The 24,173-nt window shown below is 41.8% G+C and overlaps 1 protein-coding gene across 9 annotated transcripts in view; it reads left to right on the plus strand.

Moving 5' to 3' along the window:
- The window catches only part of BIN2 (bridging integrator 2), a 37,288-nt gene extending 13,534 nt beyond the window's left edge, over window positions 1–23,754 (plus strand). Inside the window, exons 3-13 of one of the 9 annotated variants that reach the window (XM_060412563.1) lie at window positions 8,079–8,133; window positions 8,430–8,524; window positions 9,086–9,181; window positions 11,862–11,969; window positions 12,282–12,367; window positions 13,673–13,748; window positions 14,731–14,813; window positions 18,318–19,011; window positions 21,437–21,520; window positions 22,213–22,287; window positions 23,250–23,754. In XM_060412563.1, coding sequence (XP_060268546.1) covers window positions 8,079–8,133; window positions 8,430–8,524; window positions 9,086–9,181; window positions 11,862–11,969; window positions 12,282–12,367; window positions 13,673–13,748; window positions 14,731–14,813; window positions 18,318–19,011; window positions 21,437–21,520; window positions 22,213–22,287; window positions 23,250–23,279 — 1,482 coding nt within the window. In that variant the 3' untranslated portion in view covers window positions 23,280–23,754. The remainder of the gene's footprint in view (window positions 1–8,078; window positions 8,134–8,429; window positions 8,525–9,085; window positions 9,182–11,861; window positions 11,970–12,281; window positions 12,368–13,672; window positions 13,749–14,730; window positions 14,814–18,317; window positions 19,012–21,436; window positions 21,521–22,212; window positions 22,288–23,249) is intronic. The other 8 variants (XM_060412564.1, XM_004006340.5, XM_015094662.3 and 5 more) reach the window with 8 other exon arrangements.
- The last annotated feature ends 419 nt before the right edge of the window (window positions 23,755–24,173 follow it).

Below are 24,173 nucleotides of genomic sequence, written 5' to 3' on the forward strand. Positions count from 1 at the left end.
TGAACCTGATCTCTAACTTTCTTCCTCTCCTTTCCCCTGGAGGTCATGCTGATATCACCTATCTGAAAGCCCCAACCCCCTAATCACATGGTTCACATTTCTGGTCTGACCAGCCACCATCCTGAGTCATTTATTTAGCATAAACTTAGGTATGATCTGAGAGATCCACCGTGAATATCTTGGAAGTAACTTGGAAAATCCCAAGAATTTAGAAGTTACTTCTCAGAAACCAGGGCCAAAGACCAGTCAAATTTTTTATTGTCCTATATCAGTTAACTGAATTATATGGAAAATAATTCTTTAAAATTAATTTAAAAGCATATTAGCTATAATCTAATTCAGTAGTTGACTGTGCCAGAATCATTTGAGAAATGTTTTTAAATACAACATCTCCAGTAGTAGAGCTTGGGAATCTGTATTTTTAAACGTGTTTTAATGGAAGATTTCAGATACATACTAAGAAAAACCTGTTTCTTGTTTCATCTTGATACAGATAAAATCTTGATAACAGATGAAATCTTATTTCATCTGTATCTCCACCCACTTTCCCCATCCTTGATCATTTTGGAGCAAATTCTAGATATTTTATCTATAAAAATTTTATTATCAGTCTCTAAAGATAAGGACACTTAAAATTTCACCACAAAATCATTATTACACCTAAAAATATTTTTTGTAAAACATTTACTCATTCCAGCAATGAATTTTTAAATTTTTTTTGAGATATTTAAATTATAAATATCAAGAGGAAATCCCTGATGGTCCAGTGTCCTCAGAGCCAAAGGCCCAGGTTCAAGGCCTAGTTGGGGAACTAAAATCCCACAAACCACATGGCCAAAAAAATAGTATATTAAGAAAAAAAAATTAAAAAATAATGGTTTCACACCATCCCATGCTACAACTACTGTTTTTTATACTTACAATTACTTCGCTGTGTATGTGTATGATCTCACAACAATCAGTTTACAAAAGTGTTATTATTCCATTCATTGGTTTTATAACTTACTTTTTTCACTTTACAAATATCTTTCAAGATAGTTCGGGTTAAGTATCTGGCTTAAAACATATTTTAGCAGTATCTTAAAAACATCTAAAAACTAGCAGTAATTTCTTAATATCATAAAATATGCAGTGTTCACACTCCTCGATTTGTGTCACTTAAAAAATAATTTGTTTAAATCAGCAATTTGTTGACATATTTAATAAATCTCTTAATCTGTAGGTTTCTTATCTCTCCTTTTTGCAGTTTATTTATGGATGATAGCTTCCCTAGTGGCTCAGACGGTAAAGCGTCTGCCTGCAATGCGAGAGTCCCGGGTTCGATTCCTGGGTTAGGAAGATCCCTGGAGAAGGAAATGGCAACCCACTCCAGTATCCTTGCCTGGAGAATCCCATGGACAGAGGAGCCTGGTAGGCTACAGCCCACAGGGCCGCAGAAAGTCGGACACGACTGAGCGACTTCACTTCATGGATAATACCAGGTTGTTTTTCCTGCAGTTTCTAAATTTTGCTGACTGAATCTCCCTGATACTGTTTAACAGGTTACTCTCTCTCTCTTGCATTTTCTGTAAATTAATCGTTAGATTTAGAGAGTTGATGAGATTCAGATTTTTGTTTTTATTTGTTTTGGAAGCAAGAATACTTGATATTATAGGTGTTACATTCTTCCACTGGAGACACGTAGTGTGTGATTATCTCCTTTTTTGTGTGATATTAACAGCCATAGGTGATCATTAACTAGAGTATCTGTTTTACATTAAGCTTTCTAAGTGATTATGATGTAGCAGTGGGAGAACAGCTTTTGGCCACCACCAATCTAGTTTAAAAAGCTTCCCTGGTGGCTCAGACGGTAAAGCGTCTGCCTGCAATGCGAGAGACCTGGGTTTGATCCCTGGGTTAGGAAGATCCCTGGAGATGGAAATGGCAACCCACTCCAGTACCCTTGCCTGGAGAATCCATGGACAGAGGAGCCTGGTAGGCTATAGCCCATGGGGTCCAGAGAGTCAGACATGACTGAGCGACTTCACTTTCACTTTCAATCTAGTCTAACTCCATCAAGGGGAAATAGGATCTGATTGAGAGGGAAGTAATTTAATCAAAGTAACATAACTTAAGAGCTGCAGAGCTAGGATTCAAACTTAAAGCCTTTACTTTTTTCCCCCTGTACCTCACATGGAGGCCTCCCTGGGCCTCTTCTCAACTCCAGCTGCTGCTCTACTTCCAACGCCAAGATAGGAAGCATACTTTGAAAGGTTTCTGACTCTTGGCCCATCTGGCCCGCAGTTCTTTCTCTGCCTTATAGGGTGGACTTGGAATGGTAGATGTGTGGGTAGAAAAGGTAGGAGATGAAGGAATAGCCATCAAGAAGAAGAAGAGGATCAGATGGGACAACCCCCTCAGTATTCCCTGTGTGAGCCCACCAACTGACTGTCACTTGAGCGAGGAAATACATTTGAGAGATGAAATGGAGTTAGATTAGGAATAAGGGAAAACATTTCTCCTGAGAGAATGATGCACCTAGGTAACTGGTGTTTGAATATGCTTGGAAAGTTTAAGTAACAACCATTTCATAGGTACTTGCTACATACAAACAATACAGCACCCCTGTTCTCAAGGCTTTCACAGTTTAGGAAGAAAAACAGTGAATATACAGTCGGGTCTGAAGCTGGACTTGGGTGTCTAAAATGAACAGGAGGACTCTCAGACATAAATCACAGCAGGATCCTCTATGATCCACCTCCCAGAATTCTGGAAATAAAAGCAAAAATAAACAAATGGGATCTAATTAAAATTAAAAGCTTCTGCACAACAAAGGAAAATATAAGCAAGGTGAAAAGACAGCCTTCTGAATGGGAGAAAATAATAGCAAATGAAGCAACTGACAAACAACTAATCTCAAAAATATACAAGCAACTTATGCAGCTCAATTCCAGAAAAATAAATGACCCAATCAAAAAATGGGCCAAAGAGCTAAATAGACATTTCTCCAAAGAAGACATAAGGATGGCTAACAAACACATGAAAAGATGCTCAACATCACTCATTATTAGAGAAATGCAAATCAAAACCACAATGAGGTACCACTTCACACCAGTCAGAATGTCTGCGATCCAAAAATCTGCAAGCAATAAATGCTGGAGAGGGTGTGGAGAAAAGGGAACCCTCCTACACTGTTGGTGGGAATGCAAACTAGTACAGCCACTATGGAGAACAGTGTGGAGATTCCTTAAAAAATTGCAAATAGAACTACCTTATGACCCAGCAATCCCACTTCTGGGCATACACACCGAGGAAACCAGAATTGAAAGAGACACATGTACCCCAATGTTCATCGCAGCACTGTTTATAATAGCCAGGACATGGAAACAACCTAGATGTCCATCAGCAGATGAATGGATAAGAAAGCTGTGGTACATATACACAATGGAGTATTACTCAGCCGCTAAAAAGAATTCATTTGAATCAGTTCTGATGAGATGGATGAAACTGGAGCCGATTATTCAGAGTGAAGTAAGCCAGAAAGAAAAACACCAATACAGTATACTAACACATATATATGGAATTTAGGAAGATGGCAATGACGACCCTGTATGCAAGACAGCAAAAAAGACACAGATGTATATAACGGACTTTTGGACTCAGAGGGAGAGGGAGAGGGTGGGATGATTTGGGAGAATGGCATTCTAACATGTATACTATCATGTAAGAATTAAATCGCCAGTCTATGTCTGACACAGGATACAGCATGCTTGGGGCTGGTGCATGGGGATGACCCAGAGAGATGTTATGGGGAGGGAGGTGGGAGGGGGGTTCATGTTTGGGAATGCATGTAAGAATTAAAGATTTTAAAATTAAAAAAAATAAAAAACTTTAAACCCCCCCCCAAAAAATAAATAAATAAAAATAAAAATAAATAAAATGAACAGGAGGAAAAAGGACAAGGTTAAGGTAGTTGGGCCCTGATAGCTCAGTTGGTAAAGAATCTGCCTGCAATGTGGGAGACCTGGGTTCAATCCCTGGGTTGGGAAGATCCCCTGCAGAAGGGAAAGGCTACCTACTCCAGTATTCTGGCCTGGAGAATTCCATGGACTGTATAGTCCATGGGATTGCAAAGAGTTGGACACTACTGAGCAACTTTCACTTTCAAGGAAATTGAAAGTAAGTGAAGTTTTCCAGAAGTTGGACCAGCTGGTCATGTGCCCTACCTTTCACCTGCAACCAGTTTATAGGTGAACTTTTTATTAATAAATAAATATTACTCCCAAACTACCCAGCCAGACTTCAAGGCTTTGACACTTGCCTAGGTGCTTCATCAAATTTTCATAAGTAATTTTTCTTTGAGGACTCTGCTTATTTCCCCCTTTCCCTTTCCTCAAAATGTATTATATAGGAAGAATTATTTTCCTCAAGCAGCATTTTCATCTCTTATTTCTGGTAGTGACAGCTGCTTCCAATTCATTGCCTTTAAAATCACATCTAGGGACTTCCCTGGTGGTCCAATAGTTAAGAATCCACCTGCCAATGCAGGGGACACAGGTTTGATTCCTGATCCGGGAAGATCCCACATGCCGCTGGGCAGCTAAGCCCGTGCACCACAACCACTGAGCCCACATGCCTAGAGCCCATGTTCCACAAGAAGAGAACCCACTGCATTGAGAAGCCTGAGCAACACAGCCAGAGAGTAGTCCCTGCTCATTCCAACTAGAGGAAAGCCCGCCCACAGCAGAGAAGACCCAGCCAAAAATAAATAAATTAATTTAAAATCACATCTAACAATCTAGCTTCATCTTTCCCTCCTGGACCTCTGTTAGATCAAGAACTGTCAACACTTGCTCAGGATTGGTCATGCCCTTATTTTGCTGAGTGTTTGTGTTTCTCTGAGTCCATTTTTCTCTAGCAAGTTAGAAACCCTAGGATGGACTTCTCCATCCTCAGAACCCCAGTCTACTAGGACACAGCTCTGTCTACCTGAGTGCTTAGCACAAGCTTCCAGAGTGAGGGCTGGGACTGTTTGTTTCAGGGATGGGAAGGATGAACTCAGACTCTATGATGCCATCAAGAATTTTGCAAGGATTTAGAGGCTGGGAAAGATTGAAGGCTGGAGGAGAAGGGGACGACAGAGGATGAGATGGTTGGATGGCATCACCGACTCAATGGACATGAGTTTGAGTAAACTCCAGGAGTTGGTGATGGGCAGGGAGGCCTGGCGTGCTGCAGTCCATGGGTTCGCAAAGAGTTGGACACGACTGAGCAATTGAACTGAACAGAGAGAGCAGAAGTGATAAAATTATAATATTTAGAGCCAGAATTAACATTTAGAGCTGGGCTTAGTTGATATTTATAGATGAGGAAATTAAAGCCAGAGAAGTAGAATAGCTTGCTAGTTGGTGGCAGAAACAAGTTTTTGACTTCCAGACAAGTGGGAGGCTAAGACTGTCAGAGCCCCATCTGTCCGGAGAGAAAAAAGATGCTGGGATTATTCAGCCTGCAGATATTATTTCAGGTCAAAGAAATAAAATGACGCTGGTCCTGTCCCACGTCTCTAGCACCCACTACCACCACCGCACATCCTCTCTGTCTGTCTGTCTCTCTCTCTCTTCATCTCCCCAACGGAAAGAGCAGGAGCATACAGGAAGAACTTTGACCAAGACACTTGATCTAAAACACAGAAATGGAGTTGGGCTTTTGTGAGGTGCAGTGGAGGGTAGAAGCATTCTGGTCTTAAGGACAATGGTATAAATAGTACCCTTGGTTTTGAATAGTGTACCTATAACGTGCATCATCATACATGGTAGCCTTGATTACTGATCTGGTTTTTCAGGCCGTATAATATCTAATGGGATAAAAAATTAAGAACTTCATTTGTAGAAATTATGCAAGATAGTTTAACAGTTTTTATTACTTACATTTGTATTCTGAAGACCAAATCTTCATGGTGAAGTAAAAAGTTGAGTCCATGTTATTTCCTTTCAAAAAAGAAATTAAAATCCTTGTTAACTTACATAATCCCTCAAACTCTTTCAAAGCATGGTTATCACATTTTCAAAACTCTCAAAGTTATACCCACCTACCATACCCATGTTTAAAACATATTATGTACGTCTTAGACTGTTTAAACTTTTTTCTGTGAATGACAAAGCAAAGAGGAAGTGAGACATCTTTCCTGGTGAATGCTGTTTCTGAATTTTGCTAGCTGAATCTGTCTATTACGCTATTAAAATCTGTCTCTGTCACTTTCTCAAGGTCACCCGTGACCTCCAATTACCAGGCTCAATGATTTCCTGATTCTTCATGCATTCTGACCTCTCTGTTCCATCTTACCCTTCTTCTGTCAGGATGTTCCTTTGATCCTTGTTTGCTGTGCCACACATACGATCCCAGTTCTTCTCCCACCCATCTGATGGCACCTCAGATTCCCTTGAGACTATCTGTCTTTGTGTCCCTTGAGCCCTGGCATGCAGCCCCTTGAAAAAGACTTTTAGCCTGAGGTATGGTCAAGAGTTTGAACTGGCTTAGAGGTGAGCTCTGGAGGCAAGAAGATGGATGCTAATCATCTAGCTTCCTTTGTTTACTTGACCAAGTAGACCTAGTTTTTCTGCTGCTGAAATTAAGTAATAATGATTTTTCTCACAAACAGTTCCACAGTTTAAACTTTTAAATTATGAGATAGAATTTTGTGAGTTTTCAGCTTTTTTCTCATAAATTTTTCATACTCTTGGTATACTCAACAGCCTACCTATAATGAACATAAGCGAATAAAACAAGCAAACATGTTCACAAGTATTTTTATGATGTACGGCAAAATGCCTCTTAGCTCAGATCATCTGAACGGAGGATCACTGCTCGGGTCTGCAGGCCTGGCCCTGTTGGATACCCTTGATGTGGGCTGTCCATCTAGTCCCACACTCCAAATGTTGGGAGTGTCAGTCTCCAAAAGGCTGATGGCCTGGGGTCAGAACTCCTCCTCACTCAATTCCTAGAAACTAGAATTCACACAGAGGAAGGAGTCCAGATATAAAGGGTCTTAGACAACACCATGAGGAACAATTGAGGAGGCCTATGAAAAATAAGACCTTGTGAAATATGTCTTCAAAGCTGCGTGCAAGAGAGACTAGTTTGCTCTGAATACAGAGGGCCAACCTAGGACCAGTGGGCAGAAGGTCTAAGAGAGCTATTAAAAAATGAAATGCAGGGGGGGTGGGGGTGGGGAAGCAAAAAAAAAAATGAAGTGCAAACACAACCTTGTAAATCAACCTTACTCCAATAAAAATTAACTAAAAAAAAACAACTGTACATTGGTGAGTGGTAAACAGTCCACCTGCCAGTGCAGGAGATGTACAAGACGCAAGTTTGATCTCTGGGTAGGGAAGATCTCCCGGAGAAGGAAATGGCAACCCACTCCAATATTCTTGCCTGGGAAATCCCATGGACAGAGGAGCCTGCTGGGCTACAGTCCATGGGGTCACAAAGAGTCGGACACGACTGAGCAACTGAGCACACACGCACACACATTGGTCAAAATCTTCCTGGAGGTGACGCAGTTTAGTCTCATGACAGTCAACCTAAATTTTCATAAGACCTACATAAAATTATACCTGGTAAAGAGTGTTGTTGATTAAAACATAAATACCAAAAGAAAAAAGGAAGTTCAGGGAAGGACAGGAATGGCCTGTGTCTGAGTACAAAGAAAGAAGGGAGCCTGGTGTCTGCAGAAAATGGTAGCAGTTTATCTACTCAGAGAGGTCAAGGTCAGCCAGAGGGTCACATAGATAGCTTCACATAGGATCCTTAAATTCCAAGGGTCTATTAGGTGGGGGTTCTCGTTCACTGGGGAGAACAAACCAAGGAAAAAAGACGTGCCAGTGCAGTGGGAGCAATTTCGCAACTTGAAATTTTATCCCAAAGGAGACAACCTACAACTTCTTGGTAAAGAGAATAGAAGCTGATATATAACATTTGCAGATGTTTGAAGAAATTCCAGGACTGATTTCTGCTTTTAACCTACTTTTCAACCTTGACACCTAGAGTGTCTTTCCAGATATATCTCTTTAGTCATTAGAGGCACTTCTCCATTTCAGGCAGAAGGTCATAAGCTATACAAGGACCTGAAGAACTTCCTCAGTGCAGTCAAAGGTGAGTATCAGGGAGCACAGGGGGATCCAGATGGTGTTTATGCAGCTACTAAGAAGTCTGGGGGATAGGGAAAAAACCAACCATACTCAGGCTTTTCATCACTTGCCTGTGCCTGACCCCTGGAACTTTGTGGACTCAACGAAGAGTAACTTTTCCTATCCAACCCCACCCAGCTTCCCTCAGTGATAGCCCAAACCTACGGAATTTGCTGTTTTGGATTAGCCCCATTGATTCGCCTGTCACCTATATGATTATGTCAGACTACCTTATGGTAGCACTGAGTTCTCTCCTTTCAGTGATGCATGAAAGTTCAAAGAGAGTGTCAGAAACCCTGCAGGAGATCTACAGCAGCAAGTGGGACGGTCATGAGGAGCTGAAGGCCATCGTGGCGGTAAGAGTATGCTGGGCTTTACAGCTCTTCCACAGTCACCCTACCCTCATCTCAGCCTCCTCCCAGCTTCTCTGTCCAAGCAAACAGGAGAACAAAGGAGCCAATTCACACTGTTTGTTTGTATAGCCCTGATCACAGGTGGTAGGAAGGAGCTGTAATTATGAAGGTAAAAGCAAGTTTTCCCTAATCCGTGGATTCCTCTCTTTTTTATCCTTTTCCTCTCTTGAAAACCTTAGAAAGTTTTACCTACACAAAACCCAGTTTGTTGGTTTTGAAAACTAACTTTATGCAGTCATTTGCTCCCATACTTCCCTATCCTTCAAACTCTAGAGTCCAAGACTGTTCTTAATCCCTAGAATGTGTGTCCAGTCTCTTACAGGGCAGTTCCCGAGGAAGAGCTGTTTCTTCATCTGACTTTTCCCCAGAGTTCAAAATGCTCTTTTGAAAATATTGGTGCTCTCAAAGGAAGTTTGTTGTGGGAAGAATTGGGATATTTCCCTGGAATGAAGTTGCTGTTGAGAAGCGGGGCCCTTACCACTGCCCTCTGCCTCTATCCTACAGAATAATGATCTCCTTTGGGAAGACTATGAAGAGAAACTAGCTGACCAGGCTTTGAGGACCATGGAAAACTATGTGGCCCAGTTTAGTGAGATTAAGGTAATCAGTTTACAGCATCAAGGATGGATTATGGGTGGCCCATGTAAGTTAGAAGACAAGGAAGATCCCCTGGAGAAGAGAATGGCAGTCCACTCCAGTATTCTTGCCTGGAGAATTTCATGGACAGAGGAGCCTGGTAGGTTCCAGTCCAGGGAGTCACAGAGTTGGACATGACTGAGTGACTGTCTCTTTCACTTTCACCTGGGTAAAAGTACAAAGTAGAGTTTGAGCCCATGGTTAGGAATGAAGTTGGGTAGGTTAGGAAAAAGATTGAAAGTTGAGGGTTTACACAAGAGGTTAGCGTGAAGGGTTAGAGACAGTGTAAAGGTTACATTCAGATTTAGATTTCAGTGAACTAGATTTGGGCTGGTTTTGAATTAGATCCAGGTCAGAGCATCCCTTTTTGTTGTGAGAAACAGCTGGTGGGACTAAAGATATTTATTGTAGAGAAGAGAAAACTTAGAGGAGTCATAATAATTATCTTCAAATATTTGAAAGCCTGTTAGGTAAAAGAGGATTTCAGCCTGTTCTAAACTGTTCCAGAAAGTAGAATTAGAATTCATTAATTCATTCAACTCATATTTATTAAACATCTACTCTGTTGAACACTGTGCTGGTTTTAGATTAATATAGGAAGAAATTAAAGGAAGCCTCACTTAAATTTCTCATAGCTAAAGCTTTCCCCCAAAAATGAAATCTACTGAGAGATAGTGAGTTGTCTATTCTCTGTTCAAACAGAAGTCTAACTACTTCTTATCTTGGATATTGTGGATAAGCTTTGTGAATTGAATAGGAAGTTGGGTCAGATAATTAACAAGATCCTTTCAAGTTCTGTGGTTGAGAGAACAAGACAAAGCCGTTACCATGGTTTGCCTCTCCCTGGTGTAATTTGTAGTTGGTATGAGATTGAGTAGATGTTCTCTCAGAGCTCATAATAGTTTGCAATGTTTATTATTATGCTGTAGGATTTTCAAACTACTTTATATTCAGCATTTGATCTTTAAAATAACACTATGGGGCAGCTGGGCTTCCCTGGTGTCGAAGTTCAGTTCAGTCGCTCAGTCATGTCTGACTCTGCAACCCCATGGACTGCAGCACGCCAGGCCTCCCTGTCCATCACCAACTCGGAGTTTACCCAAACTCATGTCCATCGAATTGGTGATGCCATCCAACCGTCTCATCCTCTGTCGTCCCCTTCTCCTTCTGCCCTCAATCTTTCCCAGTATCAGGGTCTTTTCAAATAAGTCAGTTCTTCACATTAGGTGGCCAAAGTATTGGAGTTTCAGCTTCAGCATCAGTCCTTCCAATGAATATTCAGGACTGATATCCTTTAGGATTCTTAAAGAAATGGGAATACAGACCACCTGACCTGCCTCCTGAGAAATCTGTATGCAGGTCAGGAAGTAACAGTTAGAACCAGACATGGGACAGCAGACTGGTTCCAAATTGGGAAAGAAGTACGTCAAGGCTGTATATTGTCACCCTGCTTCTTTAACTTCTATGCAGAGTACATCATGAGAAACGCTGGGCTGGATGAAGTACAAGCTGGAATCAAGATTGCTGGGAGGTATATCAATAACCTCAGATATTCATATGATACCACCCTTATGGCAGAAAGTGAAGAAGAACTAAAGAGCCTCTTGATGAAAAAGTTGGCTTAAAGCTCAACATTTAGAAAACTAAGATCATGGCATCTAGTCCCATCACTTCATGGCAAATAGACAGGGAAACAATGGAAACAGTGAGAGACTTTATTTTGGGGGGCTCCAAAATCACTGCAGATGGTGACTGCAGCCACGAAATAAAAAGACACTTGCTCCTTGGAAGAAAAGTTATGACCAACCTAGACAGCATATTAAAAAGCAGAGACATTACTTTGTGAACAAAGGGCCATCTAGTCAAAGCTATGGTTTTTCCAGTGGTCGTGTATGGATGTGAGAGTTGGACCATAGAGAAAGCTGAGCACTGAAGAATTGATGCTTTTGAACTGTGGTGCTGGAGGAGACTCTTGAGAGTCCCTTGGACTGCAAGGAGATCCAAGCAGTCCATCCTAAAGGAAATCAGCCCTTGGTGGCTCAGTGGTAAAGAATTCACCTGCCAGTGCAGGAGCCATGAGTTCGATTCCTGGGTCGAGAGGATCCCCTGGAAGAAGAAACAGCAACCTACTCCAGAATTCTTGCCTGAGAAGTCCTATGGACAGAGGAGCCTGGCAGGCTACAGTCCATGGGGTCACAAAAGTCAGACACAACTGAGCAACTTAACAACAACACAGGGCAGATGAGGCTACTGAGGCTCCAAAAGAGGCATGCCTTGCCCTGGGTGACAAGGCTAATAAATGGTAATGATGGGAGTAAAACCCAAAAACTCCTGACTTTCAATTTAGTAGGTTTCTCAAGGCCATTTGTTCTGGGTGCTGAACCAGTTTCTAATAGGGTCGTAGGATATGTTGCAGTTGAGTGCGGGCTTCCAGGTGCTCTGGGGGATTGCCCTCTACTCTCTCCCCCTGAGAATTCTCCATTCTTTCCAGATAATGAGAGAGATCCCTGAGCACAAAACCCTGTTAGAAAGTACAATAAAATTTGATAATAGGACAGGAATGCTGCCTCTCTGATACTCTGTTACCAACATCCTGGTCACTTAAAAGTGAGTATCAAGGTCCTCTCTCTTGACTCTGGGTTAGGAAAGAATCGCCAAGCGGGGCCGGAAGCTTGTGGACTACGACAGTGCCCGACATCACCTGGAGGCAGTGCAGAATGCCAAGAAGAAAGATGAGGCCAAGACAGCCAAGGTGAAAAACAAACAAGCCCTGGTAAAACCTCCATGCCCTCCCTTTACCCACAGTGGTGGCAGGTGGTTGAGCCAAGTTCGGTTTAGGAAATGATAAACTTAGCCTCCAGTGTCTTGAAGGAAATCCTGTTTCCTCTGACACCAATGCTCTCAGGATAGTCAGACTCAAGGCTGGGGAGGACACAGGTCTGGGGAAGGAGAGGCATGTTTCCTAGTAAGCCTAGTCCCTGAAAAAATGCAGAAGAGAGAGGAAGCAATCTCTAGCTTTGGGTTCAGGAATAAGGGGAATTGGTCTGTCTCTCTTACTACCTAGGCAGAGGAAGAGTTCAACAAAGCCCAGGTTGTGTTTGAAGATCTGAACCAGGAACTACTAGAGGAGCTGCCTGTCCTTTATAACAGGTAATGACTGAGTTTCAGAAGAAGGCTGGATCCCAGGCCCTGGGCAGCCCAAACATGTTGCCTCCTGAAAAGAGCCCTGGTCCAAGAATGGAATGTAGCCTCAGCCCTGCTCCTAACTTGCTGGGGGTTATTAGGCTCACCACCTTATCTCTGGACCTTGATTCTTCATCTGAAATTCAGAGATTCTTTGCCCTACCAGCTTTTCTGGGTTTAAAGACAACATGTCTCTTAGGTAGGAGAGATCTTGGCAAGTAAAGTGCTGTCATCATGCCTGCTAGGAGTATCTGGTTTTATGCTTGAGTGTGTATTGTTTTAAACAAGCTTGGTTCATGAACATCTAGATTCATATATAAGATAAACCATAGGATGAGTGTTTCCATTAAAGAAGATGTTTTTGCTTCATAGTAGGTAAAAATGTTTTAGATATAAATTTCCCACATTGGAAAAGGAATCTGATCAGAAGTTCTGTTTGTATCCTATTTTCTTTTCATTGTACAAGATATGCTTTAATGCAGAGTATTTTATATTGTTACTTTATATTAGTCTATGAGTGAGGGATCCTTTATAATGACTACATGTATTCTAAAATATTAATTAGGTGATTCCTAATTTAAACAGAATTAAAATTTAATAGTTTCTTTAAATGTAAGCTTCCACAGTTCATCTACAGTAGAATTTCATTAATGTACATACAGCTGCATAGACATCCAAGTACCACATACTGAGAAAGAATACTTATAATTACAGCTGTATGGCCTTATACATCACTTCTAAAATTCTTCAAAGCACTTGCATGTCTACTTCAGTATCTGAAGAGCCTGAATCAGTAACTTCATTCACGCATGCTAAGTCACTTGAGTCGTGTCCAACTCTTGGCAACCCTGTGGATTGTAACCCTCCAGGCTCCCCTGTCCATGGGATTCTCCAGGCAAGGATACTGGAGTGGATTGCCATGCCCTTCACAGGGGCTCTTCCCAACCTAGGGACTGAACCCATGTCTCCTGTGGCTCCTGCGTTGCAGGCAGATTCTTTACTTCTGAGCCACTGGGAAACTTCACTCATAGAGATCTGTTATACTTTTGGTATCATGTCTCCCCTGCCTTCCCACTCCTGAGAGTCTAATGTACTCCTGTCCTGGCTCTGATGAATCCAGATCCCAGCATCCTGAGTCTAGGCCATGCAGTGCTTTCCTATGAGGAGCCCGGCAGTGGCTGGCTTTGGCTTATGAGTCTACCTTATACTTCCAACAGAGACTTTCTTTATCAGCACTTACCTGTACGTGTTTGTTCTTTTGCTTCCTGATAGTCGTATTGGCTGTTATGTGACCATCTTCCAAAACATTTCCAACCTGAGGGATGTCTTCTACAGGGAAATGAGCAAGGTGAGAAGCATCTGGCCAATTTAGACACCTGAAAGTGTTAGTCGCTCAGTCATGTCCAACTCTTGGCAATTCCATGGGCTGTAACTTGCCAGGCTCTTCTGTCCATGGAATTCTCCAGGCAAGAATACTGGAGTGGGTTGCCACTCTCTTCTCCCAAGGATCATCCCGACCCAGAGACTAAACTTGGGTCTCCTGCATTGCAGCCAGATTCCTTACCATCTGCGCCACCAGAGAAGCCCGTTTAGACACCTAGGAGGGTTTTTCTAACAAATCTGAAGGTCGCTTTAATTTACATAACCTCATTAAATATCCATATTGGCATCACAGATGTTTACTTTTTTCTCATGGTGAAATAACAGCACTTGATGGACTGTGCTGCTCCATTAACAACTGAATGGTCTCCAAATGAGTTTCAGGTGCACCAAGGAGATTAGGACTATAGAAGGAACAGCTGAAATGGGGAACTAAGTTGTGTAATCTTTGTCTTCTGTTGCTGGGGAGTGGAGGTGGTGTTTAAACATAGCCCAGTTTCTCAGGGCATTGGTCTTGGAAAGGGCCAGTCCTATTTAGAGATGGGCAGCCATGGGACGTGACCCCATGGGGTCTTTTCTAGACCTGCAATTCCAAGACACCTTGCTGTTAACAGTATTAATTATATTCACATCCATATCCACACATGTTCCTCTCCACAGTTTCTTGGCTAAATTATGGTTTGTCTAGTTGATACTACAATGACTTTTTGTTCCCTGGGTCACCTGAGAGACGCTAGAACCTCAAATCAACATCAGATATCAAGGACCTAGCCTTGAGAGAACTGCCAGTCTGATGGAAACGACAGAAATTAAGACACAACTGAGACACTAATGCAAAAGAGATGAGGAATTTTATCATTTAGGGTAGGAAGGTTTTATTTTGGGGAGAGAAGGAATTTGTTGGTCCCAGGTTCCCACGTGGCTAACATCTCTTCTCTTGCTTGCTCCAGCTGAACCACAATCTCTACGAGGTGATGAGCAAACTGGAGAAGCAACATTCTGACAAAGTCTTTGTGGTGAAGGGACTCTCAAGGTGAGCTGCTTCTGAGACTCATTTCTGTTTGGTTTATTCTGTGTGTGAACACATTCAGCACTCTCATCTCTGATCCCAAATCCTGACCTTTCCTTTGTGTCCAAGTGCATAATATTGTTTTTCGTTTGTGCTAGACCCCTAAATATATTATTTTTCTTTTGTGAAATACTTCAATGATAACTAAAGATAAAAAAGAATAGTACAACAAATAGCCATATAGCCATCACCAAATTTAAGAAATCACTTAATTAATTCCCTGGTGGCTCAGTGGATAGGAATCCGCCTGCCAATGAAGGGGACACAGGTTCAATCCCTAGTCCGGGAAGATTCCACATGCTGCAGAGCAAGTAAGCCCAAGTGCCACAGCTACTGAAGCCCACAAACCACAACCAAGAGTAGACCCCGCTTCTCCACAGCTAGAGAAAGCCTGTGTGCAGCAGCCAAGACTGAGTGCAACCAAAACTAAATAGATAAATACATAAAAACTTTTTAGAAGAAAAAAAGAATATATATAATTAAATCTCCCAGTATCCCTTCCCCACTCACTTTCTCTTCCTGTCCCCCACCGAGGGTAACCACTGTCTTAAATTTTAGTATTTATTATCCACATGTTTTTTTACTTTAATTATACACATATATGAATACACAAAAATACTATTTTGCATGTTTTAAAATTTTATTTAAATATAATTATACTGTATATATTCTTTTGTTCTTAGTATTGTTTTTGAGATTTACTTATCCTGTTGCTACATGTTGTTAGCTCTGATCTTTCCTTTTCATAACTGTTACGGATATTACTATATGGCTAGTTCACAATCTATTTGAACTGCTAGTGGACATTGACATTGCCTTCCAGTTTTATGCTATTACAAATAATGGTGCAATGAATGTGTTTTACATTTCTCCTTGTATGAATATTATTAAGAGTTTCTTTAGGATGTACTGGGAGTAGAATTGCTGACTCATAGAATCTGTACGTTTGGGTTCCTTCAGCCTTATGAGACATTACCATTGCCAGATTGCTCTCCAAAGCCATTGTCCCAGTTTACAGCCCAGCAGCAGTGAATTGAAGCCCCCATTGCTCCATATTCTTGCTACATGTGACATTGTCAGACTTCTTAATTTTTCCAAGGAAATGGGTATGAAATTGAATTTTTTGCAGTTTTAATTACATCTCCACAATGGCTGGTTAGCTTGAATATCTGTTCATGTTATTGACCTTTTAAGCTTCCTGTTCTGTGACTTTCATGTTTATCCTTTATTCACATTTTTCATGTAGATAGTTTACTTCTTTTTAAAAATTGATTTATATGAGGTGGGTTTTTTTTTATATTCTGGATATTAATCCTTCAGTGATACACATTACAAATACCTTTTCTTAACCTGTCATGAGTTGCTCTCCTGTGTGTGTCAATGTGGCATGTCTGTTACCTTCATAATGTGATCACTTTCTTATTCTAAAGCCTTTTAAGTTTTAGTAAGTTCTTTCTATGCACAAGGTTTTATGCTGAGAGTTAGGGACCCAGAGACATAGGTGACTTGTCTTTTCCCTGAAGTGACTTACAAAAGTTGGAGGGACACAAAATGTGCCTAAGAAAACAAGGAACAATATAAAATTGCACATACTAAGCACCTAAGGAGACCAGTTAGGAACCAAGAGTTAAGTGATTGCAATATGCAGATAGATGGTCAGGGAAGACTGAGGAGGTGCTGAAACTGAGTTTGAGATTTGAAGAAAGAATGGGACTCAGTATGTTGTTTGTATTTGATATTTGTATTACTCATTTAACAGTCAGTTACAGACTATTAAAAGGAATCACTAACGGGCCAATATAGACTTCCCTTTTCCAAAAACTCTATTTCTTCTCTTCCCAGCATTGAAAACCAGAGTTCTCTCTGAGTCCATTCATCTGAAATTAACCATCATTTACACCAAGATGTCCTAGAACCTTGCAGAGAAATCTGATCTTTTCTTTCTATATCCTGGGCCTTCTAAACCTGCTGACCCATAAGATGCTAGTGCTAGAAAGAACCTTATATCACTTAGCTTATCTTACATCAGAAACTCCCACAGGCTGGAACTAAATTATTACCTTTCTCCTCCTATCACTCTTCCTATCACTCTCTCCCATCCTTGAACCCAGGATACAGCACGTAGTTGCTATACATCAAGCAAATATTGGTGAGTTGCTTAATCAGGTAGTGGCTGGTACCCAGGAGGCACTTAAGGAGGTGAGTAGGAGTTAAGCTGATGTTGCCTGCAGAAGCACTCAGCACAGTATCCAGAATACTCAATAAATGTTGTAGTCAGTTTTCATTGTTCATGGTAGTTTTGTTTTAGAAATCACCACAAGCACTGAATTAGTGAATACTGACCCACTGCTCCTAGGAGAAACATGGGGTTAGGTTCTTAGGAGCCTCTGGTTCCAACATTTTCATCAAGCAATCCATACAGAAGCTTTCTTGTATATTTGTTTAAAGACATTTAATATATATTGTTGATTCATTCATATTGGGAGAAGGCAATGGCAACCCACTCCAGTACTCTTGCCTGGAAGATTGCATGGATGGAGGAGCCTGGTGGGCTGCAGTACATGGGGTCACTAGGAGTCAGACACGACTGAGCAACTTCACTTTCACTTTTCACTTTCATGCGTTGGAGAAGGAAATGGCAACCCACTCCAGTATTCTTGCCTGGAGAATCCCAGAGACGGGGGAGCCTGGTGGGCTGCCGTCTATGAGGTCACACAGAGACACGACTGAAGCAGTTTAGTGGCAGCAGCAGCATTCATATTGAACCCACAGCCACCAGCACTATAACTCATGCCTGAATGAAGCTTATCTAACATATGTATTTTCTCTGGAAGGCACATCACAGACTTTCTGGTTTCAAATAGCACTTTGGCACTGCACTTAGAGGCCATTTTAAGCAGCAAAATCACCAAAGAAAATCACAACAATGTGTAAAAACTTGGCAAACAGGACATATTTACACTAAGAGAGCTAAAACAGGAAGGCAGAGGCTTGCCTTGTTAGACCTCAGTTGGGAGAGTACTGGTCAGGCAATCATTCTTCATAGCTGGCATTTGTCCGAGAGTGATTCTGAAAGTATCACAAGTGTTGATCTTGAGGTTTAAATAAATTTCAGAGGGTAGATGAATTTGCAAACACAGAATCCATGAGGATCAACTGTATTTCACTCATGAACTGTTTTTCCCTGAGGAAAATACTTTGTTAATATATTGCTGAGTTTTTTTCCAGTCATTTTTTCTTTATATATTTTTAGATAATCAAGATTGTGATATGGATAAAAATTCTATAGCCTTTTTCCACTTTACTTTATAATTTAAGCACTATTGCAAATTATACAAACTTTCTGATGCCATTTAAAATTGCTTTTTCTGTTTTATTATTATATGAATGTATCATTATATATTTGAGATATTGGGGTTACTTCCAGTTTTTCACTCTTCTGAATCTAAACACCCTTCCTTTTTTTAGCAGCAACAGACGCTCTTTAGTCATCTCTCCCCCAGTTCGAACATCTACAGTCTCCAGCCCTCTAACCTCACCTACCAGTCCTTCCGCACTTTCCTTGAAGAGTGAGAAGGACTCCAGCTCAGCAAGTGAAGAAGAGCTGGCGTCTGATTCAGCCCAGGGAGAAGACAACTCTGAGATTAAAGAAGAGCCCTTAAAAGACAAGGAAACAGAGGAGGAGGCCGAGACAAGCTCCTCTGAGGAAGAAGAGCCTCTGCTAGCCTGCAATGGCCCCACCCAGTCCCAGCCCTCACCCCTCACTGAGGATAGAGAGTCCCAGGAGGAAGTTTTCCCTTGCTCCCCAGCTCCATCACCAGCCAGAGCTCTGACCCCTTCAGAGCAGGCTTCATCTTCCTCAGTAGCAGTCCTCCGAACTCGTACCTCAAGCGAGGGATCTGAAGAGCTAAAGAAGAGAGTCTCTGTGCAGAGGGCTTCAGCACCACCTAGTAGGCCTCCGCCACCCAGAGCCACTCCCAGTCCTAGGGGCTCCTTAGGGAACACGCCCTCCAGCCCTCCAGCCTCACCCACCAGCCATCGGGCTTCCTCAGAGGCCTCTCCTGACCCACAGCCACCAGAGAAGCCAGTAAGAGAAAAGGAAAACACCAGCAATCTGAACCCAGAAGAACTTTGTACTTCCCCTACTTTGATGATCTCTCAGGTGAGCATAGATCTGGCTGAGTCTTTATTCCCTTTTATAATCTCCATGGGGATCATTTTTGCTATGCTCAGGTTGCCCCACAGTAGATAGGATTTTACGTCATTATATTACAGTTTCAAGGATAGTCTCAGACACCTTTTTTGGTTCTGGGATTTCTTGCACATCATCATAGCAACTAATTTAGTGATTTGTACTGCTAGGGTAATTGACTTTTGCAAAGGGCTTATCTCTAATATTAGTATAACCAGATTGTTACTAATTCTTTCTTTCTTTTGCTCCAAGTTCTGGGAGTTCCCAATATAAAGTACCCACAACTGACATCTGATCATTACTTTTTAATGTGGGGTAGGGAGGAAGGTCTCATTTCACTTTGTCATACTTGTAACTATGGTAAACAGACGCCAAGCAAAATGGCATCAGCAAATTTCCAAGGCATTGTCTTTGATGAGAGAGGCCTAGAAGGAACTCACAGAGGACAGTAAAGCAAAACGATGGTCTTTTGAAAAGTGAAAATTTTGATGAGAAAAGGATTGTGTTAAAATAGAAACGCAGACCCTCTGTGAAAGATCTGGAAATCAAGTCATATTCTATTCAAATTACATGGAAAGTCTATCATATAGAAGAGAGATTTGACTTGTTCTTCAAGACTCCTGAGGACAGAAAAAGGCCCTATGTGTGAAGTTTTTTTTTTAAGGTACACTTTGAATCAGTGTAGAGGAACTTTCAGCGATTAGCTCTGTTAAAAAATGGCATGGGAAAAATATTTTTTTAATACAGGGAAAGGGGGCACCAGGGGCATCCAAAAACCAAAGGATGAGCCACCTTGAAAAATAGTTCCCCTTCCTTGATGTTAGAAGCTCAGGCTATGTGGTCACCTACCTGTCAGGTGCATTGTGCAGAGTATTATGGTGCAGCATCTGACTGGATGGCATCCAGATTCATTCATTCAATCCACAATCATTCATTAAACCCCTTCTATGTGCCAAACACTTTTCTAGGAAGTAGGGTTATTAGAGTAAAGCCAAACACAAAATTCTCTGCCTTCCTGCATCTTACCTTTTAGTGGAGGGGAAAGACAAGAAACAGAATAAGTAAGTAAAATTATAGTTTAGTGTTAATAAGAGTTACAGAGAAAAACTAAGTAGGGGAAGGGACCAGAAGGGGGTGCTGAATTGCAGTTTTAAACAGTGGTCAGAAAAGGTGACACTTGGCAGTGAAGGAGGCCAGGGCATGAACCATGTGGATATCTAGGAGTGTGAGATGTCTGGTACACCTCAGATCATAGCACCCTACTACTGGGTATGCCTACCTGAAGGTTGACCCAGCTCCCTTGGGAGCTCCCTGCTGTCTGAGAGGAGCTAGCATGGACACAGGGCACAAGGCTGTGATGCCTGGCAAGACAAGGAAGATAGAAAACACGAGGACAATAAGCTTATCTCAGCTGACTCCCCTGAGGTACTAAAATCTGAGTCATCAAGGGTGTTTTATCCTTGCCTGGGAAGGATACTCACGTGACTCACCTGAGGTATTGGGATATTGAAAATGCTAATACATAGGACATAAAACTTGCCCTTGGCTGGTTTCCGGTCTGAGGTTGCCATTCCGTGTGAGAGAGATATGCAGGACACGTGGATAGTGCATAAGCACAAGGCCACTGTGGGGTTTTGTTTAGTGAAGAGTAGAGTCACTTTTCTGCACTGAAAAAAGCAACTCAACTCTATGGAAAATCCAAAATTGAATTTGACTTTGTAATGTATGATTTTAGGATAGAGGCAGCAATAGAATGACCTGTTTGGCTCAGGTGAATAAGTTTGCATTCTTGGAGTAATTTTACTGAAGGGGAAATTCTGGGGGCCATGATGCTATTTGATACTTTGAGGAACAGGTTAGTAACACTATCTTCCTAGGGAAAGAGGTGCAGGACATAACCTCCTTACATTTGAGATTTATATAGTGTTTCCTTACTCGCAGCCTCTCCTATGGGATTGCTTTAGTCAGTGGCTAAGGAGACATATTTTTTCTGTGGAATTAAGCAATAGAGCATCTTACATCCTGGCCTGTCAGTATCATCAGTCCTTTGAAGCTTGTGTCCCTATAAAATTTGTTCACCTCCCTCACAGATATATCATAAATCATATGTTCTCTCAAGCAGAACTGTGGACCTATCACATATAAAAGTGGGCAAATAGAAAGATAACTGAGAAAATCTGTTCTTGCCCAGCATTTGAATCACCTGAGAGAACATGAAGATTTTGACAACTTCCTTGGAGGTAGCACTTACTTATTTGGAGGTAGAATTGTTGTTGTTTAGTTGCTAAGTCATGTCTGATTCTTTGTGACCCCATGAACTGCAGCCTGCCAGGCTCTTCTGTCCATGGGATTCTCCAAGCAGGAATACTGGAGCGGGTTGCCATTTCCTTCACAGGATCTTCCCGACCCATGGATTGAACCCGAGTCATCTGCCTTGCAGGCAGATTCTTTACCAATGAGCCACCATGGAAGCCCAGAGGTAGTATTACCTTTGAGGTAATTCATGGCCTAGAATCAGCAGAGGGACTAAGAAGAAGGAAATTTTCCTGAAAGGAGAAATCACAGAATTTCACATGACTATCATACTGTTAGGTTTTACTTTAAAAGGATGACTTTTATAGTGTGTAAATAAAATTTCAATTTTTAAAAAATCTTTTTAAACCTTAAGAGTGCCAAGGTCTTCCCCTGTCTTAGCAGTTCCACACCTCAGGCTCCCATCTCAGAACCTAGACATTTTCCCAAAGAAGACATCATACCACTTGGCTCTCCTAACTGCCAGGGGTTAGGATCATCTAAGTGCATTCTTGAGGAGAATTGGTCTAAAAGTGGTAGCTAGTGGTTTTAAGTCCTATATTTGTATCCTTACAGACCATCACATAAATACATCTATATAGATGCATGTCACACAAATCATGGAAACAGTTCTGGAATTCAAAGGCCTGGTTGCCTGTCCCAGCAAGTCACTTCAGCCTTTGAATCTTGTTTTCCTAATCCAAGAGAGGATGACATAAAGCCTTCCCTGATGCTTTCAGGCTGCAGTGAAACAACTTTATATGTTTGCCCTTAGTATTACCTGTGACCCTAATAAAGTGTAGGGCACAAAAGACCCTTCTAAGCCGACAGGCTGGGAGGTTGAGCCACATCTCACCAGTAGAACTCTTCTTTTTGTAGAACCAAAGTCTTCAGCTTCATGGCTCTGCAGTTCCAGAAGAGAGCAATGTCATAGCACATGAGCCTGAAGAAGAGGTAAGAAGGCCAGATGCTCAGAGAACACGGGGGTGGTGAGACTGGGATTGGGGCTTGGCTTGGCTGCAGGCTGGAATCCTCACTGTGGGCTGCACGGGGAACCCAGCAGTGAACAGATTCCTTAGGGCAAAGTCAAGCAGGTGGGAGCCAGAAGAATCAAAAGTAAATGAGGCTTCCTTTGTGCCCATTTCCCAACTGGCTTTGGATTTCCTGATCCCTTCTCATAGCCGTCTCCTAAGAATATATTTAGTTATGCCTAAACTTATTTCCAAAAAGAAGTTAAGAGACTCAAAAGGCATACAAAAGGTAAATACACACACACACAAAATGTAGCAAAGTAATGCAGAATTCTGTACATTAGTGATAGTGACATAAAATGGAGCCATGAATTAGGCAAATACAAAAATGCATTCTGTAAAATAGACTTACTAACGATAGACCACAAAATTGGTTCCAGACTTTCTAACATCCAAGAAGAAGAGGGAAAACCTGATCAGTTCACCCACTTTATGATGCCCCTTCCTTAAGAGAACATCTCCTGCTACTAAGATGAAAAGAAATCTCTTCTGGGACTTCCCTGGTGGTCCAGTGGTTAAAAATTTGCTTTCCATCCCTGGGGACATGGGTTCAAGCCCTGGTCAGGGAACTAAGATCCCACATGCTGAGGGTCAGCTAAGCCCGACCACAACCAAGACCCAATACAGCTAGAAATAAGTAATATTTTTAAAAAGAAATCTCCTCTGCGAATCCTTATAAAGAGATGGTGAATGAGATAGTGAACAGTCTCTGCAATAAGGCTTTAAAATCATCCCAATAGCCAATTTCACATCCTCCCCCACCCCCCATAAAGGCCAGTGCATTCCACTAAATATATTCAGGAGAGGAAGACTGATTTTTTATTTCCCTTGAGTGGTTGGTGGGAGGGCAGGTCCACATCTAATGCAATCATGTTTACTTTCTAGGTGTCTACCATTCAAAATGCCCAACTCTGAAGAGGAACCGCGAGGACCTCCCCACACACCTCCCTGGAGAAAGTCCTCAGCTAGAGGATGTAGGTCAGAGGGACTAACGACCCAGCATTCATTCCTGGTTTCTCAGGCTCTGAATCCCGGCTGTCTCTAAAGACCTAGCATTAATGGAGGCTGAGGAGCACACTTAGGGGAGGGAGGGAGGCAGGCTTGGGAGAAGAGACTGTTGGAATATTTAGTTCAGGTTTTAGCATTTTGACAGTAATAAGACCTTATATACTAATTAAGTGGGACTAAAATTATAGTGAGACTATAAAAAGCAAAAGCAAAAAAAAAAAGCAAAAGCATCTGTGGACATAGACATCTGTCCTCATACAGACATATAACCACATATGCCCAGAGACTCATGCACAAATCTTTGATTTACCACTCATTTTGCAGGACTTAAAGCCAAAAGAACAGATTTTCAGATTGATAAATAAAGTATTATTCTGATGTGTGTGGGGTTTCTTTTTTGGACACAGGAAGTTGTTCCAGGCCGGCACACTGTCCTCCACTTAGGCAAGGTTATTGACTGTACCCCAGGTTCAGAAAGCTTTAGTCACATCCCTGACCTCCAGCTCCCCCTACCTCGTGGCTATAACACTTTGCTGATGCCTGGGGCTACAGGCTTCTCTCCTCAGTCTAGATGCATTGTTGCCTACCTCCTCTGCCCTTTGGTTAATAAGCAGATATCCTTGGAAAGGGGTTTTATTTTAGAGCTGTGTCTAGTGTCTACAGATTGGTACTTGATGTAAGTAAGGCTCTGACCAGGGTGGAAGAAGAAACAGAACTCCAAGTGAAGGGGAAGGATTCATGGTATAGATACAAAGTGCAATGGAAGTGGTATGGAATTTGGAATCAGAACTTTTGGATTCA

Source organism: Ovis aries, chromosome 3 (assembly GCF_016772045.2).
Source record: "Ovis aries strain OAR_USU_Benz2616 breed Rambouillet chromosome 3, ARS-UI_Ramb_v3.0, whole genome shotgun sequence".
In the NCBI taxonomy this organism is placed as follows: Eukaryota; Metazoa; Chordata; class Mammalia; order Artiodactyla; family Bovidae; genus Ovis; species Ovis aries.